Source organism: Cotesia typhae, unplaced genomic scaffold (genome assembly GCF_013202065.1).
Source record: "Cotesia typhae breed Kobodo isofemale line unplaced genomic scaffold, CoteBio_Ctyphae contig_20, whole genome shotgun sequence".
NCBI lineage: Eukaryota > Metazoa > Arthropoda > Insecta > Hymenoptera > Braconidae > Cotesia > Cotesia typhae.
The window spans coordinates 485,443-508,031 of record NW_027423725.1 but is presented as its reverse complement, the minus strand read 5'-3'; the positions used below and the strand labels follow the sequence as shown (position 1 = coordinate 508,031).

At 26.9% G+C, this 22,589-nt stretch overlaps 2 protein-coding genes across 4 annotated transcripts; both read left to right on the top strand.

The window, feature by feature from the left end:
• Nucleotides 1-477: 477 nt before the first annotated feature.
• On the top strand, nt 478-22,586 carry Atp8b (ATPase phospholipid transporting 8B). 3 transcript variants are annotated; one of them, XM_074259771.1, is made up of 13 exons: nt 478-619; nt 8,729-8,787; nt 9,708-9,920; nt 9,996-10,201; nt 10,311-10,466; nt 11,252-11,894; nt 13,570-14,311; nt 15,659-15,836; nt 17,844-17,986; nt 18,138-18,490; nt 19,335-19,560; nt 19,840-20,075; nt 20,377-22,586. In XM_074259771.1, exons 1-13 carry the CDS (start codon nt 583-585, stop codon nt 20,824-20,826), a joined length of 3,642 nt encoding a protein of 1,213 aa, XP_074115872.1. In that variant the 5' UTR covers nt 478-582; the 3' UTR covers nt 20,827-22,586. The 3 variants fall into 3 exon arrangements, with proteins under 3 accessions (XP_074115872.1, XP_074115871.1, XP_074115873.1); XM_074259770.1 differs by having other exon boundaries at nt 15,659-15,851; XM_074259772.1 differs by having other exon boundaries at nt 15,659-15,851; nt 19,840-20,008; nt 20,377-20,550.
• Nucleotides 6,447-8,606, top strand: LOC141538225 (uncharacterized). Its single transcript, XM_074259603.1, has 2 exons — nt 6,447-6,771; nt 7,974-8,606. Exons 1-2 carry the CDS (start codon nt 6,730-6,732, stop codon nt 8,604-8,606), a joined length of 675 nt encoding a protein of 224 aa, XP_074115704.1. The 5' UTR covers nt 6,447-6,729.
• Nucleotides 22,587-22,589: the final 3 nt, after the last annotated feature.

Sequence of the window (22,589 nt, the reverse complement as noted above, 5' to 3'; positions counted from 1 at the left end):
AAAAAAAAAAAATCAATATTACAAATAAAAAGCAGCAACTCATCTTTTCTGATTACAGTGACAAGTTAGCGGGTGAAATCGGGTTGACAACCACCAGGAAAATCCTAAAATAAATCGGCCGTGGCGTCGTACAAGTGCGACAACTTGTGGAGGGCGCCGGTGACCATAAGTGACCCCACATGGACGCCGAGCCCCACGTGCCCATATCAAAGAAAACAGATGCCACTTTCCACAGCGGAGTATCCGACTTGACGTCAGCGCCGCCTGCAGGAGCAACTTCAACACTAAAATTAAAGTTCGCGTTAATCTGCAAAAAAGGTCTTTTTGTAAGGTTAAGATTAATATTTAAAAAAAAAAAAACCAACCAAGTGCCTAAATATTTTTTACCGAGGACCAGAGTCCGACGACACTGCTGGCGGTGGTGGGCTCGGGTTTATTAATATTGATGCATTATTATTATTCAAATACTTCCAAAAACAACAGACTATTTTGCATTTGTGTACATTACTATTATTACTACTATATATTTATAATCCGTCCGGTTATTTCGAAGCACAGAAGAAAACAACGTAAGCTTGAATCATGTCTCGAAATACAGCTTCTGGTTCCGCCAACCAAGGTCAGTTATATTTTTTTTTTTTTATCTTTTATTTAATAAATATTATTTCTAATACTGGATAATTTTTCAAGGATCAATTTTTCTTTAATTAATATTATTAATTATTTCTTCTTTGTTTAATTCTTCCTTTTTTGCAGCGAATATTCTTCTTAGTAAATTTTTACAAAAGAAGAATATGATTTTTGTCACAGCTTGAGAAAAAAAAAAATATGAGTCTTAAATTATTAGAATATATTAATTTTAATAATTTATAAAAAATTGTAAAAATCAAACTGGTACAGTTTTTTTGATAAATTTTGAACATTGACTTTTCAAAAGTCAGTTTGATTAAAAATTCCACAAATATCAACTTTAAAAAATTCAAGTAAGGTAAAAGCTCCAATTATTGAAATTAAAAGGGACAAAGTTATGATTTGATTTTTTTTAAGCAATCAAATATCAATATCGTTGAATTTTGTTTGTGGTAATGTCTCAAGTAATATTTTTACTAATCAATTTCTTTTTTTAAAATGATAATCACTGATATTTACTAATTAATTTTAAATAATTAAATAGAGTATCCGGAAACACCAATTATTGACAGATTAAAAAACTGATTGATCTAATTATTGACATGCCTTAGCCCCAATTATTGACACCTATACTGCGCAAGCGTCAAATCATCTGCTTATTCTTATTTATCGAAACTTATTATTAAAGTTTATTAATAATAATTTCCATAAATGATTAATTATTTTTAAAAATATAAAAATTAATTTATTTAATCAGAAGAGTTCAAACTCTTACAGTTAATTTTTTAGGTTTAAGTAAAAAAAAAAAAAAGGCGTGATAGCGCTGTCGACTGGCTGTCAATATAAGATTCAACTTAAAAATTATCAACTAGTTATTGACACCCATTATTTAAATATTATAAAGCATACAATTAATTTCGATTATTCAATTTTATAAATTTTTCATATATTGTTAATTAAAAAAAAAAAAAAAAAAAAAAAAAAGATCATATAATTAGATGAAGAAATTAATTTAAACTCGGCATTTAAAAAAAATCCTTTTCTAACCAAAGTTGTTAAGAAAATAGACGCTCGTAAGCTGGTTTGATGAACTGGTGCTAACTTTATTTTTTTTTCAATAATTAATATTTAATTTTTTTAACTGACAGTAATTTTTTTCAATTTTTTAATTAATTAGAATTTAATAAAAATTTATATGATAATTATTTTTATTGCAGATGATTAAAAATATTTAAAAATAATTTAGGGTAAAAATATTTGCCGCTTTTACCTTACTAAAAGAATAAAAATAAAATATATATTCTTCAGGAAAATCAAAAAGTTTAAATACAACCGAAAGAATAATATCACAGCGCCATCTTCCGAGGAACTTGCAAATTAAATGAAAAAAGGGTAGCAAAGACAGACCGGGGCGGTTTTCCATCGCGCCCTCTTAGTCTTAAGCTCAATAAAAAGTTAAAAAGCTCCTAGACATCCCTCTCTTTGTAAATATATCTTCAAAGCCGCGTTATTTTCACTGGTACATGTCCGCCGTATGTAGTGATAAGACAAAACAGATGTGTTACGTTTTGGGCTCGTCTCAAACGTTTTAATAATCTTCATCAAGTGTCAACAATAAACGGTGATTTATACTCGCCATATACAAATAGTAATTGCCAGTGCGTCCTAATGTACTGTAGTGTCCAAGTGATATTGATTGTAAAAATAACACCGAGGTAATATAATGTGGATGTGAAAAAGCTGTGAATACACCACACCGATCGTTACGCCCTTGCGTTATAGCTTTAGAACTCGTAATGTCTAATATTTGCTAATCGCTCTTTTTTGTCTGATATTTCCTGCAATAATAATAATAATAATTAATAGTTAATCTTAGGATAACAATAATAAAAATTTTAGCGTACCGTATCAATAATCCTGCAACAGGAAAAATAAGGCCTTAGGGTTTAACGTCCTTGATTGAAATTATCCAACAATCTGCCGATAAGATTAGATAATAAGATAATTCAAGTCTCATTCTGCTAATTTATCATTTTGTTGTTCAACAATTTGTTTTGTTTAATATTTAAATTGCTTTCTTTTTTGTTGGAGCGCTTCCCAATAGAAAATTTTTATTTTGGATCTGTGACAATTTATTTTTGGGGTCGTCATCTTGTAAAAGTTTTTTTATTTTAGTTTATTACTCTCACTCGGTTTATAAACAATTTATTTTTGGGATATTATTTCAATCCTATCCGGCAGATTTAAACACCTGATTTTATTAATTGGTTAGACTTTTTGTTGTTCTTCAAAATAAGCAAGCTTTACAAAGTTACTTTTTGTAATTTTACTACTTTAATTAATTCTATACTATTTTTTTTTAAGAAAATTCCATTTTTCTTCTTTCAAGCAAACATTTAAAGATTCTTAAGTATTTTTTCAAACATCGCTAGATAAATTATTATTTAAGAAAGTTAAAAATAAGATTTAACAACAAAACCAATTACAAAGTATTAAATAAGTTTGAATGGGTTAAAAATAAGAAAGTGATTGAGGAAATTTATTTTATTGTAAAAAAAGCGAGGGTGTTTGATTAAATTTATGTAAATATTTTATTGGCAGAAAATTTTAAAAGTAAGTTATTAAAAAAATATCTTAAAAAGCACCCATGATTTTTTACAATAAAATTAATTTTTTGTCAATCACTCTACTCTTATATAAAATTTATTCAAAATTATTTTCTACTTTTTAGTTTGGTTTGCGATTAAACCATAATTTTAACTTTTTTAAACTGTAATTTATTTCCAAGTTTTTTTTTAGAATAATTAAAAATCAAAAGCGTTAGATTGTAATATTTAACTTAATTAAAAGAAGATAAATATTTACTGTAATTTTATAAAAGGTGTATGTTTAAACTGTTAAATTAGTCAATTTTTTATCCTGACGATCCTGGTGAGGACTCTAGAATATAGTTATCAAAGTATTGTATTGTAATCGGTCCTTGATGCGTTTGCAAATTTAAAAATTAATCAGACGTCTTAAAGTCGGTAAAAATAACGTCGAAAGATTTAATTAAATAGACACACAGTTAGACTGATTAAAAAATAAAGTTGATTAAAGAGAAAAAATGTTGAACCAAAAAAACTAATTTTTAAGAGTTTCATCATCTTGAATAAAAAATAAAAATTCTTTAATCAAGTAAAATAAACTCAACTATTTTTTGTTAAAGAATTTTTCTGGTTGATTCAAGGCAAATTCTTAAGAATTATTTTTTTGGTTCAAAATTTTTCTCTTTATTATTAATTTTATTATTATGACCATGAAATTAACACTTGATAATTATCAGGATTTTTTTAACAAATAAATTGTGAAAGAAAAAAATTTATAGAAACTGTAAATTCATTTTTTTAAAAATGATTTTCTACAATTAATTGATACTGAAAGACATAATACTGAAGTTAGCGGTCAGCTGTCAATTTTAAAAATTTTTTTAACGAACCAATTACAATAAAAAAATCCTTATAAAAATTTTCACTTGTAATTTTATCAATTTTCACATGTGAAATTTTTTAATTAAATTTTTTTTTAATTATTTAATTTCTACAAAATTCTAAAAAAATTTTTACTGTCTGTCAACTTCAAAAAATTTGTCGAGCTTCAATTTTTAATTTCAGTTTCTTAAAAAATTTTGTAGAAAAAAACCTTTTTCATAAATTTTCTCCAATTTTGATAAAAAAAAATTTACATTAATTTAAGAAATTATTCTTATCAAAACACTAGATAGTTTTTTCGAGTGTTGATTCACGTCACCGTGAAATTTGATTAAAACCGTGTACGGATACTTGACCCGGTTATCGATCTAGAATGAATTCCACGGGAGCGTCGCGTCCGTGCCATACTTATATTCTTAAATAATAACGACAAGTGCTGATGGTGCCGTATTAATGGTGACAATGATAACAAATTAAATAAAAAAAATTCCTTATGCCTGCGCGCGTCAATCTGAAAAACAAAAAAAAAACAATTACAAGTATATAAATACAAACAAAAATTAATTAAACGGAGAATTTAAAAAGAGAAAGTGTTTACTCACGCAATCTTACAGCCGTTCTTCAATTAAATAAAGATATAAATAGTAAATACGGGTGCATTGACACGAGAAAAATTATGCTGATTCAAATCATAAACTTTCGCGTGTTCCCGTCACCACGTGCTCCTTATTTAACTTTTATTTCTTCTCGAGTTTTTAAGGTCAATTTGTCTAGGTCTGCTTCTGATTTAAAAACCTCTTTTCGATTTCGATGATACGATTGTTGCTATTGTCGGAGGTTTATTGTTATTTTTTCTGTCTTGCTTAATCTTTTGTGGATATGATACACGTTGGGCGCCACTGGCTTTACGTAATTCTGTCTAAGTATCGGAATTTATCCAGCTTATAAGATTATTTTGTTTGTAAATTATAATAATAATAATTATTATTTTTTTTTTTTTTTATAAATTAATTTGGTAATTTTTTTTGGTTCAAGGTCTAAATTCAAAATTTCAATTTATAAAAATATTTAGAATTTTTTTTCTTAATAACAACAATAATAATAATAATAATAATAATAAATTTCATTATTATAAGTTGAAAAATAATTATTAATAAATAAAAAACTAATTTATTCAAAATTCTGGGTCAAATATTGAAAATACAAAAAAATCATATCAAATTTTTTTTATAAAAATTTTGAATTTAAAGTCAGAAAATTAAGTTATAAAATTTGTCCATAGCTTTCAAAAGTTTTAAATGCAAGTTGTGGCTGAAGTATTGAAGGTACAAAAAAATTATAAAAAAACCTTCTTTACAGAAAATTTAATTTTCTATAAAAAAAAAATTTTTTTATCAATTTTTCTGTATTCTTAATTCTTAAGCGAGAACTTTGAAATTTATGACTTAAATTTTTACCGTATTTTTCAACTATTAATTTTTAAGTTGTTTATTATTATTCGTTATTTATTATTTACTATTATGGAATTTGATAATAATAATAATAATAATAATAATAATAATAATAATAATAATAATAATAATAATAATAAAAATTATTAATAAAATTTGTAAAAAAAAAAAAAATATTACAATTTTGCTTTATCAAATAATGACTTTTGTTAAATTGTACTTTCTTCAATACTGACATTTTTAAAGATATAAGCTCATCCCGATGTTACACTCATCAAGAGCTTTCATTTGAGTACCCACATGTACTTTGATATATTTTTCATATACATACTTATATATAATATACATTTTTAATATATAAGCTCATCCTGATGTTACACCCACTGAGAGCTTTCATTTGAGTACCCACATGCATTTTTGATATATTTTTCATATATTTATATATATAATATATATAAGTATATAAAATATATGAAAAATTGATGTGGGTACTCAAATGAAAGGTCTTGATGAGAGTAACATCGGGATGAGCTTATATCTTAAAAAATGTCAATATTTTACGAGATAAAAAGTCATTTCTTAATTATATATTTAGAGATTGAGCATTTTCGAATGCTCTTAATATAAATTAATTTTCTAAAGAAAAAAAAAAAGAAAAAAAAACATTTTTTCTAATTTAAAAAAAATTGAAAAATAAATTTTTTTTTTAGCTTTATAATCTCACCAATTAGCAAATAAATTAAAAATAAAGGAACAAAAGAATTAGGACAATGAGACTCGAATTAATGTTAGGAATTGATTTAAACAAGATCAATTGCCGGGTGATTAAAATGTGTATCACTAAAGAAGAACAAGAACATTAACATCAACGAGTGGCAATAAAATAAATTGAAGATTGGATGTGACAGCTAAACTCTGAAGAAAATGTCACCGCGAACTGCCAGAAAATCTCATTTTGAGGATTGGAACAATAGCGAAGTCATTGAAGCACTCGCTGATGAGAAGAAACGGCGAACAGCAGCCTGATGTCACCATGTCAAAGTCATGTCACGTGACAGAGGACTTGGTGCTGGTGAATATGTAACGCATGAGTACCAAGATGCTGTCTCGTTGGCACGGGAACGGTGCCACGGGCTAGAGCTTCGATTGGAACGAAGTGAGACTGTTGTAGCATAGCGATGAGCGTCGAAACTGATACACTAGAACTCGAGGTCTTCGAGGTGAGTTTAAAACTCCAGATGGATTGGATACCAAATTAGTTTTTCTTTCCTCCAATATAAAGAATCAAACTTTTAGATTAAACAATAAAAAATTTGAGTTTAATATAAATAAAAGCCCCAATTGTTGACACTATAAGAGACAAAGTTATGATTTGATTTTTTTTAAGCAATCAAATATCAATATCGTTGAATTTTGTTTGTGGTAATGTCTCAAGTAATGTTTTTACTAATCAATTTTTTTTTTTAAATGATAATCACTGATATTTACTAATTAATTTTAAATAATTAAATAGAGTATCCGGATACACCAATTATTGACAGGTTAAAAAACTGATTGATCTAATTATTGACACCTATACTGCGCAAGCGTCGAATCATCTGCTTATTCTTATTTATCGAAAGTTATTATTAAAGTTTATTAATAATAATTTCCATAAATGATTAATTACTTTTAAAAATATAAAAATTAATTTATTTAATCAGAAGAGTTCAAACTCTTACAGTTAATTTTTTAGGTTTAAGTAAAAAAAACAAAAAAGGCGTGATAGCGCTGTCAATATGAGATTCACACTTAAAAATTATCAACTAGTTATTGACACCCATTATTTAAATATTAGAAAGCATACAATTAATTTCGATTATTCAATTTTATAAATTTTTCATATATTGTTAATTAAAAAAAAAAATCATATAATTAAATGAAGAAATTAATTTAAACTCGGCATTTAAAAAAAATCCTTTTCTAACCAAAGTTGTTAAGAAAATAGACGCTCGTAAGCTGGTTTGATGAACTGGTGCTAACTTTATTTTTTTTTAATAATTCATATTTGATATTTTGAACTGACAGTAATTTTTTTCAATTTTTTAATTAATTTGAATTTTATAAAAATTTATATGATAGTTATCCATACATGTTTGTAAATTAAAATAAATTAATTTAATAAAATAAAAAATATTTATTATATTAAAAAATTTATAAGATATATCGCAGATGATTAAATATATATTTTAAAATAATTTAAGGTGTCAATAATTGAGGCTTGTACTTTAGTAATTTTTAGGATGCATCAAATAATTGTCTTGGATGTCCATCTGTCAGTCAGTTTCTAAACTCACTGGAATAAATAGAACAAGCATTACTAAAAATATAAGCTTAAAAAAATTAATAATTTTAAATTTCTTGTAAATTTTCTCACCTGAAGGTACGAGACAACGATTGTACCGGCGAAACCTCCGGCAAGCGAGGAGCATCATTGTCATCATCAAAACTCGGAAGATCATCAAAACCCAGAGACATTGAGCCCATAGTGCTGGCGAATCCCACGACCAGCACCAGTAGCACCTGGCGCAAGAAGCGGAAGCGTCGGAAATCAAAAAATAAGCAGCAACTGCAGCTGCAGTTGCCGAGTAACCAGCGCCCAAGCTTGGGGCTGGCTCACCAGACAGTCGTAAATTTTCCGTCGTCTTCCAAGGACTTAGAACAGACTGAAGGCGAGTGCTCGAAGCGCGACTCCTCGAGCAGCCTCGGGGGGCCTAGTGCTCGCCACACCACCTTAAGAGAATCTCTGCTAACCGTGCTTGGCAAGCTAGTTGTCTGGAAGGGCACCAGATACCGACCCACTCCCACAAATCCGGCCACTGGAACGTCCACTAACTCCTCTTCAGTGCCACCGAACTCTCCTCCAGCTACTGAGTGCATTGGAAGAGGAACTGTTTTCTTCTCCAGTGGTGAGCTTTTGACTCTTCCTGAATGTGTCGGGCTTCAGGTTATGAGCACTTGTCTCTTGTCTTTTTTTGAGAAGCGCTCAAGTTTGGTTTGTTTTTTCTTCTTTTGATGAAATTGGTTTATTATTTATTTAATTTTTATTGATCCTTGAAAAATTATCTAGTTTGTTAAATTGTTAGATTATTTTTTTTGTAATTGTTTGGATATTAATTAAATTTTTTTTTATTTCAGAAACGGAAAGGCGAATTCGAGCGAACAATCGCGAGTACAATTCACAATTTAAATATGCGGTGAGTTTTATAGAATGAAAAGAATTAATTAATTATAAAATAATTAATTAATATTAAAATAATAAATTCAAAATTTTAATTTTTTTTACACACTTAAAATTTACATTTTAATACTGTAGCCTAAAATAATACTGAAGTCAGCAGACATCTGTTAAATTTAAAGTTTTAATTCAAAAATAAATTACTGAAAAAAAAAAATATTTAAAAAATTTTTTAAATTATCTAGAAGTGCAATTTTTTTTAAATAATTTTTTCATTTATAAACATCATAAAAATTTTTACATTTCTGTTAACTTCAGTATAATTTGGATAAATACTCTAAATATTGAAAAATTTAAATAAAATTAACATAAATACATTATTTGTAAATTTATTAGAAGAGAGTTAATTAATCTTGGATATTAAATTGTTTTGACAAATAATTATTTATTGATTATGAAGTATTTAATTTTATATAAATTGATCATAAATTTAGCAAACACGGCGAGGTTTTTAATGAATAATTTTCTAAAATTTCTGACATAGTTTGTACCCAAACTTATTTTTTTTTCTGGATATATTTATGTGGATGTTTAATTTTTTATTTAAAGTATAATTAAAAATTTATAATTTAAATTACCTACTGAATATAAAATTAAATTACTAGATTTTTTAAAATCACTAATATTTAATTTTTTAACCTTAATTTATTTTTATTAAAAAAAATTCACTTTTTAATAATAAATTAATTAAATTTTTTTAATTAAAAAAATTGCATAATATATATTCCAAAAGTATCAATAATTTTTGTTGTTAATTAGCGTTTCTATCGTACTAAAAAAAAAAATAATTCAATTCAATAAAAAAAATTTTTTTATCAAACTTTTTTTTTTTTTTTTTTTAACAATGTAACTTATTAAAAAAATATTTCATTATTTCAGAACAATTATATAAAAACGTCCAAGTACTCAGTATTGACGTTTCTGCCATTGAATTTGTTTGAACAATTTCAACGATTGGCTAATTTTTACTTCCTATGTCTGTTGGTGCTTCAAATGATTCCTGCAATATCATCTTTAACCCCAATTACTACAGCAATACCTCTTATTGGGGTACTTACACTCACTGCCGTTAAAGATGCCTACGACGACTTTGTAAGTATTAAAAAATAATTTACCTTTTTTTAATTTTTCTTCTGAATAAATAAATAAATAAATAATTATTTTCAGCAACGACATAGCAGCGATTCTCAAGTTAATAATAGAAAGTCACAGACATTACGAGGTACCCAGCTCAAAGTTGAAAAATGGTCGCAAGTGCAAGTCGGTGACGTTATTAGGATGGAAAACGATCAATTTGTCGCCGCCGATGTCCTTTTATTATCGACGAGCGAACCTAATGGCCTCTGTTACATCGAGACTGCTGAATTAGACGGGTAATTATAATTATAATCACAGGATATCTGAGGTTCCTTTATGACCTCACTTTCCTTATTTCTTATCATGAACTATAATTTTTTTTTTTGATCTAAAATTTTTTTTCAGCGAAACAAATTTAAAATGCCGTCAATGCTTAACTGAAACTGCTGAAATGATGGATAACAACGAACTAATTGGTGAATTTGACGGTGAAATTGTTTGTGAAACGCCCAATAATTTATTGAATAAGTTCGATGGTATATTAACGTGGAAAGGCAACAGGTAATTTTTATTTATTTGTTTAGAAGTTAAGTAAAGTAAGAATTTTTTTTTTTTAAGTATCTTAAAAAATATTTATTGAAAATTTTAAATTAATCTAAATAATAATTTCCAATTATTTGAAAAAATTAAAAAAAAAAAATTTTTTTTAAGTTATAATTTTTTCCAGATTAAATTTTTTTTGCAATAAATATTTTTTTTTAATTAATTTAATAGGGTAATGTAAACTAATATTGACCAGACAGAAATTTGATTAAAAAGATCTAGTATTTTAATTTTATATTCAGTAAATAATTATTAATTTTTTAGAGTTTATAAAATTAAATATTTAAAAAAATTTGCATTTAATTTTTTTTAATTTCTAGATTAATTTTTTTGTTAAAATTTTCTTGACTATTTTTAAATTTTATTTAACTAATAAATTTGTTCTAAAAATTATTTTAAAAAAATTTTTTTAAATTAGAAATTTTTTCTAATTTTATAGCAATTAAATTATTATAAAAAAAATTTCATGTGGAAAAAAAAATTTTTTTTGTTGTAATTAATTTGTAAAAATTGATAGTTGTCAGTTCACTTCAATATTTTCAATATAATTAAAAAAAAATTGCAATTTTAATTTTAAAAAATTTTTTAAACGTCAATTTATTTGTTTATTTTATTTAAACTAGTCAATATTTAAAACATTTACTCTATTATTAATTTTATAAAAGATTCTGACTAAATCTAACTGCTTAAAAAAATAATAAATAAATATAAGACTGTATAATTGACAAAAAAAAATTTTTTAGGTACGCCCTGGACAACGATAAAATAATATTACGTGGTTGTGTGCTACGGAACACACAATGGTGCTACGGAGTGGTAATCTTTGCAGGCAAAGATACCAAATTGATGCAAAACTCAGGAAAAACAAAATTCAAGCGAACCTCCATAGATAGACTATTAAATCTTCTAATTATCGGAATTGTATTTTTTCTGCTATCACTTTGTTTATTTTGTATGATTGGTTGCGGCATATGGGAGAGCCTGGTAGGCCGATACTTTCAAGCATACTTACCCTGGGACTCGTTAGTGCCTACAGACCCTCTGGGGGGTGCGACAGTAACTGCCCTGCTAGTATTTTTTTCATACTCGATTGTTCTAAACACTGTTGTGCCAATAAGTCTGTACGTAAGTGTCGAGGTGATCCGATTCGTCCAGTCCTTTTTGATAAACTGGGACGAGGAGATGTACTACGCCCCAACGAACACCCACGCCAGAGCGAGGACCACCACCCTAAACGAGGAGCTGGGCCAAATTGAGTACATCTTCTCCGACAAAACCGGAACGCTTACGCAGAACATAATGACCTTTAATAAATGTTCCGTCGCTGGAAGGAGCTACGGCGATCTTATAGACGACGTCACCGGTGACATTATTGATCTCAGTGAGGTAATGTTGATATTAATTGTTTAACCGCTTTACTACTTTACATTACCAGTACACATTCGCTAGAATTATTACATTAAATGTTAATGGAGTCGCTATTGCACTCCCGTGTATTGTACGCATTATTCAGCATGTGTATGCTGCATGTAGACAGACAGATCCATCCACAAGTCCAAAAAGTTTATCGACATAAAGATGCACTGGAAAAACGGCCAGGAGTTTGTTCAACAGCACCCGGTCAGCGCGAACGTCCGCTTGCTCAAGCAGGCTGATCAAATTTCAACCACCACTCCGGAACCTGCCATCAGCGCCCTCAGTGAGACGCTCGACACTTCAGTACGCATGCTTTGTTTTTTGTTTCCTTTCTTCGAGCGGCTTTTTATGCTTCGCTTTATCTTCTTTTTGCTGTTTTTTATAATCTAGGGAAGCAAGCTAACCAATGACGCTGGAATTTCTGCTAATTATTCACTAATAAGCAGGAAAAATAACCTTTGTATTGACTTAACCTCGAAAAAAAGTTATCTTTGTTTGCTCCAGAGATTTCAAATAATTAATAGAAAACTTGCATTCATTTTATATCGCTAAAGATTTATGTTTAAATAGAAAAATTTATTCGGAGTAATTTAAAATTTTTTTTCTGATAATAATTGGATTTTTTTGTAAATTAATTAGAAAAACTCGATTATTTTTCCGAGTAAAAAAAAACGACTTATGATTGGCTATGACGGCTTTATATCATTTGGGGCTGAGAGCCAATGAAAATCACGTTATATACTTGGAATTTCTGTACACACAACGCCACCTTTAATAACAACTCAGTGAACACCTAACCTAAATAATAACCATTATCTAGGTCATAAAAGTAATTATTATTTATTATATAATTATTTTGAAATTAATAGACATTAAAATTTAAATATGGGTGGCGAAGGATTAATTATAACCTATATTTGGCAAAACAACTGTATATTTTTTTTTAAAACTGACAACGCCAACATAAATATTTTTAAATTTCGCCGTTACTCAACAGATTTAATGACGTCACTTTGAATTCAGATTCTAAAGAAGAAATTTTTAATTTAAAAATTATCCGAAAAATCAATAGTTAAAAACACATTTTCCATTTTATTTTCTCAGTAACTTTGATTAAATTTTAAAAAAGAACACGCAAGTACTTTATTTTGTCAAGTTTAAATTGGAATTATTGTTTCGAATGAGGTTATATTACTGTATAGCTCGGTTAACTTCGGAACCTCTCGTTCACCATCGGCTGTTGTGGGTCAGCATTGTTTAAAAACAAGACTTCTAACCTAAAATTGTTATTTTAAAGAAGATTATCGATTGTTTTGACTAAAATAAAAAAGAAGAAACAATAAAAACCTTCATAATTAATAATAATAATAATAATAATAATAATAGTAGATAAATTGTATCGCGGATGTTTGCCTTGGACTGATTTATTAAATATTACCACTAAAATATTTAATATCGAAACATTAACAGAACTAAAAAGTAAAGTAGTGAACAATGAAAATAAAAATGAAGAAAATTAAAACAATGTATTTCTACTTTTTTTATTATTGCGACGGAACATGCAAGTTTTCTATTAATTTGCAGCTCTGACAACATAACCTTTAACAGAACAAAGTGCTAATATTAATACTTAAAACTTTTTCAGACTGTTCCCCCGTTGGATTTTTCCTTTAACGAGTACTACGAGCCAGATTTCAAATTCTACGACCCGACACTCTTGGAAGCAGTGAGAAAAGAGGATGAAAATGTCCACTTATTTTTTCGTTTGCTGGCGCTGTGTCACACAGTGATGCCAGACGAGAGAAACGGCCGGATAGAATACCAAGCGCAGTCTCCAGATGAAGCGGCGCTGGTGTCTGCGGCTCGGAACTTTGGATTCGTGTTCCGCGAACGTTCGCCGAACAGCATAACTATTGAGGTTATGGGCAAGCGAGAGATATATGAGCTTCTTTGTATTTTGGATTTTAACAATGTAAGAAAACGGATGTCTGTTATTCTCCGACGGAACGGACATCTTAGATTGTATTGCAAGGGCGCAGACAATGTCATTTACGAGCGATTAAAGGAAGGAAGCGAGGAAATTATGATGAAGACTCAGGAGCACTTGAATAAGTTCGCCGGTGAAGGGCTTAGGACACTTTGTTTGAGTGTCAAAGACCTCGAGGAGAGCTTTTTTAATGACTGGAAGCAGAGACACATGGAAGCGGTGCTCAGTGGCGAGGACAAAGATGATAAATTAGACGCCATCTATGAGGAAATTGAGAAAGATATGACGCTTTTGGGCGCCACTGCCATTGAAGATAAATTACAAGATGGCGTTCCGCAAACTATCGCTAATTTAAGTCTCGCTGGTATTAAATTGTGGGTTTTGACCGGCGATAAACAAGGTATTGTTGAGATTAATGGATTATTTTGGTTCATTTTGATAGAAATTAAAAGAATTTTTGGTAAAATATTAAAAAAATTTTAAATATTGAAGATAAAATTGAGAAGAAATAAATTTTTAAATTAAAATAGTAGAAATTTTAAGATGAAAATAAGTAATTCTGGTTCCAGCGCTCGAAAAAATTATTCATCATTTTTTTAGACAGAAACTATTATAGATATTGATATAAAATTTATCCAGCTCAAGAAATACACTCTTGAATAACACTAAAAATATCTAACTTAATTTTTTTAGATATTTTTTATATGAATAAACAACGGGTGAACGGAGCTCTGACAAAACGTTTGTATAAAGCTCACGTACGTGATAACTTGATAGCGGCTCATTTAAAACACTAAAACCAAAATTATTTACCTTCAATATTTAAGTAGCTCGAATCAGCTACGGAGAATAATATTTATTGATAAATGACAAAATGGAGATTAAAAAAAAACTGAAAATTGAGGCTTTTTTTGTAGTCCTTGGACAGTTTGTAGTCCTAAAAAAATAGTAAAAATTAAAATTTTGATTTCGTTGGAGCTGATGCAATAGCTACGACTATGTAGAATATGTGGTTTTAATTTCATTAAGATCGGGTCACTGGTTCTGGAGATATCATCTACGTAAACCAGAAAAACATAATTCTGAGATAAACGCGTTTAAAGTTTTTTTAATTAAAAAAAAATCTTACCTAAAGTCAGCCAGCGATGCCGGTACCATATAAAATTCCTCCAGCCTTTTCAAAAATTTTATTTTCTTCCACTCGAACATCCACATAAACCTCGTAAAATAATATAGTTACAGTGGTCCGATCACTTGAAAATTTAAACACAATACTTTTAGATATACTTTCGAAAAATGTAAAAAAAAATTTTTTTTTCAAAAGTTACAAACCAGAATGATCCTTTAATAATTTTTATGATCTACTTGCGTAAATTTTATTCAAAAAATAATACTACCAAGAAACTTAAAAAGACCAATAATTTAGAGGAAATTATACAAGACGTGTTAGAGAACTTTAAAATTTAATTATCGTAAAATTTGTTACTTCTAAACTGAGAGAAAAAATTTCTTCTGAAGAAAATTACAAGAATTAAATTTGTTGGAAATTTTCAATAATTTTATTTTTTATCTGAAGAAATCAAAATTGTCCTCACAGTAATTTTATTCTTGAAAAAAATTTTCTAGATTAAAAAAAAAACAATTTTGAATGAATATTCTCAAATTTTTTGAAAAGTTACAAACCAGAATGATCCCTTAAATTAAAGAATTGAAATAATTGTAGTATTAATAATTAAAATTTTTCCAGAAACGGCAATTAATATCGGATACTCCTGCCAGCTGCTAACAGACGACCTAACAGATGTGTTTATCGTCGACGCAACGACTTACGATGCCGTTGAGACCCAACTTAATCGGTATCTGGAGACCATTAGAACGGCCTCGAGCCAGCACCGAAAGCCGGCTCTCTCCATCGTCACATTCAGGTGGGACAAAGAAAGGTCAGGCTAACGAAAGAGACGGAGTACAGTCTAGTACATTTTTTTCTCTGCATTTTTCCCATTCTCAATTACAATTATTACTTATTATTATTGTTATTGTTATTATTCTTATTAATATTATTATTATTACATATCATATTTATTACTATCGTAATGGACGACACTAAATGTGGCACCGTGTCCCCTCCTGATTATGCTTTAATCGTTTTCATGCCCGAGAAACGCCATTTTGTCGCTGGAACCCCCCATCACTCCTCTGTCGTCAGTTGTGCGCCTGTGTTATAATTAAAGTTCCTCTTTAATCTTCTTCAAGCATTAAGGAGATCCACGGGAAGTAGTTAAATTTTTAAATCTTCCTGAAAATTTTTAAATTCAATCTACGAAGCCTAATAATTAATAAAAAAAAAATAAAAAACTGTAAGTTTCCGGGATATTTAATTGAAAAATTAAGTAAATTATTGACAGGGGTCTAAATATTGACACCCTAAATTATTTTTAAGTATATTAAATCATCTGTAATAAAAATAACTATCATATAAATTTTTATAAAATTCAAATTAATTAAAAAATTGAAAAAAAATTACTGTCAGTTCAAAATATCAAATATGAATTATTAAAAAAAAATAAAGTTAGCACCAGTTCATCAAACCAGCTTACGAGCGTCTATTTTCTTAACAACTTTGGTTAGAAAAGGATTTTTTTTAAATGCCGAGTTTAAATTAATTTCTTCATCTAATTATATGATTTTTTTTTTAATTAACAATATATGAAAAATTTATAAAATTGAATAATCGAAATTAATTGTATGCTTTATAATATTTAAATAATGGGTGTCAATAACTAGTTGATAATTTTTAAGTGTGAATCTCATATTGACAGCGCTATCACGCCTTTTTTGTTTTTTTACTTAAACCTAAAAAATTAACTGTAAGAGTTTGAACTCTTCTGATTAAATAAATTAATTTTTATATTTTTAAAAGTAATTAATCATTTATGGAAATTATTATTAATAAACTTTAATAATAACTTTCGATAAATAAGAATAAGCAGATGATTCGACGCTTGCGCAGTATAGGTGTCAATAATTAGATCAATGAGTTTTTTAACCTGTCAATAATTGGTGTATCCGGATACTCTATTTAATTATTTAAAATTAATTAGTAAATATCAGTGATTATCATTTAAAAAAAAAAAATTGATTAGTAAAAACATTACTTGAGACATTACCACAAACAAAATTCAACGATATTGATATTTAATTGCTTAAAAAAAAGTAAATCATAACTTTGTTTTTTATAGTGTTAATAAGTAGGGCTTTTACCTTAGTCAATTAAATATTAATAATTATTTTATTAATTAATTTAAAAACCAATTTTAAAATGCATAATTAAATTATTTCTACGTATTATTTTTTTTTAGACATTTTTTACACTAGTAGGGTACTTGGATCTCCTTAAATGGCGTTTTTTATTTTTATAACATAAATTATTAATATTTAATAATTTTTATTTTTAATTAAAAAATTCTTGGGAATTTTTCTCTACTTTTCACAAATTTATAAATTAGTGCAACAGTGCATGTAGTTAATTTAAAGAATAAATTTTTTTTCTAATTATTAGAGCTTGGGAACCCTGTTGACTAGAAAAAAAAAAAAATAAAATAAAATAGAAGCTTACGTGTGCTACATAATAACAAATCACAAAAATAAATAAAATTGTTTGTTAGTTAGAAATGAAAAGTATAATTATATAAATTGGTGCTTGATTACTCACTCCTTCTCTTTCTGACTGCTTTATAATCTAGAAACATTATTAATATAGTAAATACATTTATTAATTACTTGAATTTAAATATCGGCTTGTTTGTAATTAATAGAACAACTATTTAAGTCATTTAATTTGATAAATAAGATATCATTGCACCTGACGCTGGCCGTGGGTTATGTATGATTAAATAAACTGTGATTACTTATTTGTTTTGTAAATTATGCAGTGATACAGAGTACAACCGCGACGAACCAGAGGATCATGAAGCAGAGTCGTCGTCCGGGTTCGCCTTGGTCATTAATGGACACTCTTTAGTTCATGCGCTTCATCCTCAAATGGAGAAATTGTTCTTAGATGTCTCTAGCCAATGTAAGTTTTTTTTTTTCTCCTTTTAATATTTAATAATTTAATTAAATAAATAAATTTATTTAAATAAATAAATTTAATTAAATAAATAAATTAAAAAAATGTTAAATAATTAACACAAAATTTTTAAATATTAACAAATTTTTTTTTTTAGGTAAATCGGTAATTTGCTGTCGTGTAACGCCGCTGCAAAAAGCCATGGTGGTCGAGTTGATAAAGAAAAACAAGTCCGCAGTGACGCTGGCGATCGGGGATGGAGCTAATGACGTTTCGATGATTAAAACCGCTCACATTGGTGTGGGTATAAGTGGCCAGGAGGGCTTGCAGGCTGTCTTAGCGTCCGATTACTCGATCGGGCAGTTCAGGTTCCTGGAACGGCTCTTGTTCGTCCACGGGAGATGGTCTTACTACAGAATGTCAAAGTTTTTACGTTATTTTTTTTATAAGAATTTTGCATTCACCTTATGCCACATATGGTTTGCCTTCTTTTGTGGATTCAGCGCACAGGTAAATTATTTTTACATAATTCAAAAATTTATGTTACATTTTAGATTAATTACGACACTAAAATTAATGAAAATCAAATTTACCGACGTTCAAAAATTTTTACAAATTAATTACAATAAAAAAAAATTCTTTTAAAAATTTATAATAATTTTTTTTTATAATAATTTTATTGCTAAAAAATTATTAAAAATTAAAAAGTAATTTAAAAAAATTTTACGTAGAATTTTTAAAATTTTTTACGTCAAATTTTTTTTTTTTTTTAAATTTTTTTTCATTAAAAAAATTTTTTTAATTTTTAAATGTCGGGTTAAAATTTATTAATTAAAATTTTTCAAATTTTTTTTACAAATTAATTAGAATAAAAAAAATTCTTTGAAAAATTTCTAATAATTTTTTTTTATAATAATTTTATTGATAAAAAATGATTAAAAGTTAAAAAGTAATTAAAAAAAATTTTATGTAGAATTTTTTTAATTTTTTACATGTAAAATTTTTTTTTTTATTTTTTTATTTTTTTTTCATTAAAAAAATTTTTTTTATTTTTAAATGGGTTAAAATTTATTAATTTTTATTACAAATTAATTAGAATAAAAAAAATTCTCATCTCTGTCAACTTAAGTAAGTGTCATAATTAATTAAAAAAAAATTAAAAATAAATGATGATAATAAGGCGAATACGAACAATTATAGCTCCTTTGTTGAGAAAACTCCAAGGTTGAGATTTAATTTTAATGAGTGCATTTTATTCTGATATTTAATTGAATTAATTAAAATTAAAAATTATCGATAAATTGATAGTGAATTTTTGACTAATTAATTTTAATTTTAATTTTTGTTTTTACAGACGGTATTTGACCCGATGTATATATCAGTGTACAATTTATTTTATACTTCGTTACCGGTACTGGCTGTGGGTGTATTTGACCAGGATGTTAACGACAAAAACAGTCTTATGTATCCGAAATTATATACACCGGGAATGCAAAATTTGTTGTTTAATAAAAAAGAATTTTGTTGGAGCGCTTTGCATGGTTTCTGGGCCAGCTGTATACTTTTCTTGGTACCTTATGGTGAGTTTTTTTTTTTTTTTTATTTTAAAATTAATAAAATTTTAGATATTAAATTATTAACAAATAATTTAAATAATTTATCTTTAGTTTAAGATTAGAAAAATTAATTAAAATTTTTTTTTAATTTTACTATGGAACATAGAAAATTATTATTTTTTTTTTTTTATTATTCCTGACGTAAGAAGTAAAAAAAAAATAAATTATTATTTATTAATTAATAAGTAAATTCTAAATATATATACATAATTTTTTAATTTTTTTTTTTTTTTTTTTCAACAGGAACATATAAAGACGGTGTATCACCAAAAGGCTACGTACTTTCTGATCACATGCTGCTGGGCAGCGTTGTAGCAACCATATTAGTTATTGTTGTAACTGTACAAATAGCCTTGGACACATCATATTGGACAATAGTGAATCACTTTATGGTTTGGGGTTCTGTTATTTGGTATTTTATACTCGATTATTTTTATAATTTCATCATTGGCGGTAGTTACGTTGGTAGTTTAACTATGGTAATTATTTAACTGATAAATAGCCATAATAATTAAATTAATAATAATAATAATAATTTTTCTGGTTACGGTATAATTTTATAAACCAAAAAAAAAAAAAATAATTTTCTGAAAGTTTCAATTTAAAATTAAAATTTTAAAAGGCCGCTCATAATTTTTTTTTTTTTTTAATTAATTATTAATAATATAGATCATGAAAAATTTATAATTATAATTATAATAATAATAATAATAATTATTATTATTATTATAAATGATATAATTATATAATTAATTAAACTATGTTTTCTAAAAAATTCAGGCAATGTCAGAAGCAACGTTCTGGTTCACAACAGTGATTTCCTGCATAATGTTGGTAATCCCAGTTCTGTCCTGGCGGTTCTTCTTCATCGATGTCCGACCAACTCTATCGGAACGCGTCAGACTGAAGCAGCGATTGGCGCAGATGCGCTCCCGTCAGTCCCAAGATATCTTGCGAACGCCATCTACCAGAAGAACAAGACGTTCTCTCAGATCTGGATACGCGTTCGCTCATCAAGAAGGTTTCGGGCGCCTCATAACCTCTGGTAAAATAATGCGAAAATTACCGAACGGTTCGGACTTTAAGTTCGCCATTCCGTTCTCAAATAACGTATCCAAACAAGTAAGTGCCGCTACGACATCTCCACCTCCACCATTTACATCTAATGACGTTAGTACGTCAGCACGTAATAATTCGCACACCCATAATCTTGATACTATCAATCTGTGAGGTTATATTAAGTCTAAACACTTTTTTTATAAATTATTATTTTATTTTTATACATTGAAATAACGAGATTATAGCAAATAACATTTCAGATTATACTCAGTGACATCTTTAGTGAAGAGAAATTTTAGATAGTAGTTGTAGTTAGTTAAATAAAAAAAATCGCGAAGATATATTGGATTATACTCAGTATAATCTTGGATTATACTCAGTGGAATCTTGGATTATACCCAGTGATATCTTCGCAATTTTTTATCTAACTAGCTACAGCTCCTATCTTAAATTTATTTTCACTACAGATATCACTGAGTATAATCTAGAATGTTACCCACTATAATCTTGTTCTTTCCGTGTAGTTTACAATTTTACAAAATTATTTTGTTATTTTTGTAATTTTGTAAATTAAAAAAAAAATTTTTTTTCAGTAAATATTATACGTAATACTTGATTTTTATTATCTTAGTAATTTTGTGTAAAAATTATAGATAAATTACATCAAATTTGTAAACTTAATCTTTTACATTATATTTTTACTGTGATATCAGTACTAACCTACAATAAAATAATTGCCGCGTTAAAAAAAAAAATAAAAAAATTCTTTAAAGCCAAAAAGAATTTTTTTGTTAGTCAAAAATGTATTTAGAATATAAAATTCCATTATTATTTAGCATTTTTAAAAAAATATTTGTATTAAACGCGTAATTACAGTAATTAATCGAAAAAAAAATTTCTAACCTAAGAACAAAGAAATAATTTCTTCTTTCTTCATTCTAAAAATATATTAAATAAACTCACAGATTGATAAAATAAAACTTGGCATTTTTTTACGCATTAAATTAAAAAATTTTTAATTAATCACTATTAAAAATTTATTAATTAATAAAATAATTAGATCAATAAAACAAATGAAGTATATAGATAAATAAGTGCAAGTACGGTGATTATTACGCAGTATTTGTCTTGGAAAAAATTATAAAAAAAAAAAAAATATGTCTTTGTATAATACGTCACTAAAAAAATTAACTGTAATTATATTTATTAAAAAAAAATATAATTAACTGTAAAATATAATGAATATTGTTTACGATTAACGGTAATAGATATATTGATAATTGCCTTTATAAATAAAATATATATTAATAATAAATTATAATAATAATAAATGTAACATAGTATTGACTGTAAATATTTAAAAGAGATAAATATATATAAAAAAAATATATGGATAAATATATATTAAATAATTTTCTTTGAAGTTATTATTTAGTGAATTTAATTATTTAATATATATTTATGTAATTATACTATTATATTATGATAAATATATGAATATATTAAATGTTAAGTATACATTTTTTAAAGAAAGTAATTTATAGGTAGAAACAAAAAGAAACTAAAATAAATAAAATTTATATTAATTATGGAGGTTTTTTTTAGTTTCGAAAAAAGAAAGAACTTGCATTAATTTTATATCTAAAAATTTATGTTTAAAAACTCGATAATTTTTTGTAAGCCGCTCGATACTTCAGTACGCATGCTTTGTTCTTTGTTTACTTTCTTCGAGCGGCTTTTTATGCTTCGCTTTATCTTCTTTTTGGGGTTTCTTATAACCTAGGGAAGCATGCTAACCAATGACGCTGGAATTTCTGCTAATTATTCACTAATAAGTAGGAAAAATAACCTTTGTATTGACTTAACCTCTAAAAAAAGTTATCTTTGTTTGTTCCAAAGATTTCAAATAATAAATAGAAAACTTGCATTCATTT

Coding starts and splice junctions, on each gene's coding strand:
- LOC141538225 (XM_074259603.1), top strand. CDS start 6,730: ATGAGCGTCGAAACTGATACACTAGAACTCGAGGTCTTCGAG. Junction 6,772..7,973: donor TAGAACTCGAGGTCTTCGAG/GTGAGTTTAAAA, acceptor TCTCACCTGAAG/GTACGAGACAACGATTGTAC.
- Atp8b (XM_074259770.1), top strand. CDS start 583: ATGTCTCGAAATACAGCTTCTGGTTCCGCCAACCAAG. Junction 15,852..17,843: donor TTCAGGTGGGACAAAGAAAG/GTCAGGCTAACG, acceptor TAAATTATGCAG/TGATACAGAGTACAACCGCG. Junction 20,076..20,376: donor ACGTTGGTAGTTTAACTATG/GTAATTATTTAA, acceptor TAAAAAATTCAG/GCAATGTCAGAAGCAACGTT.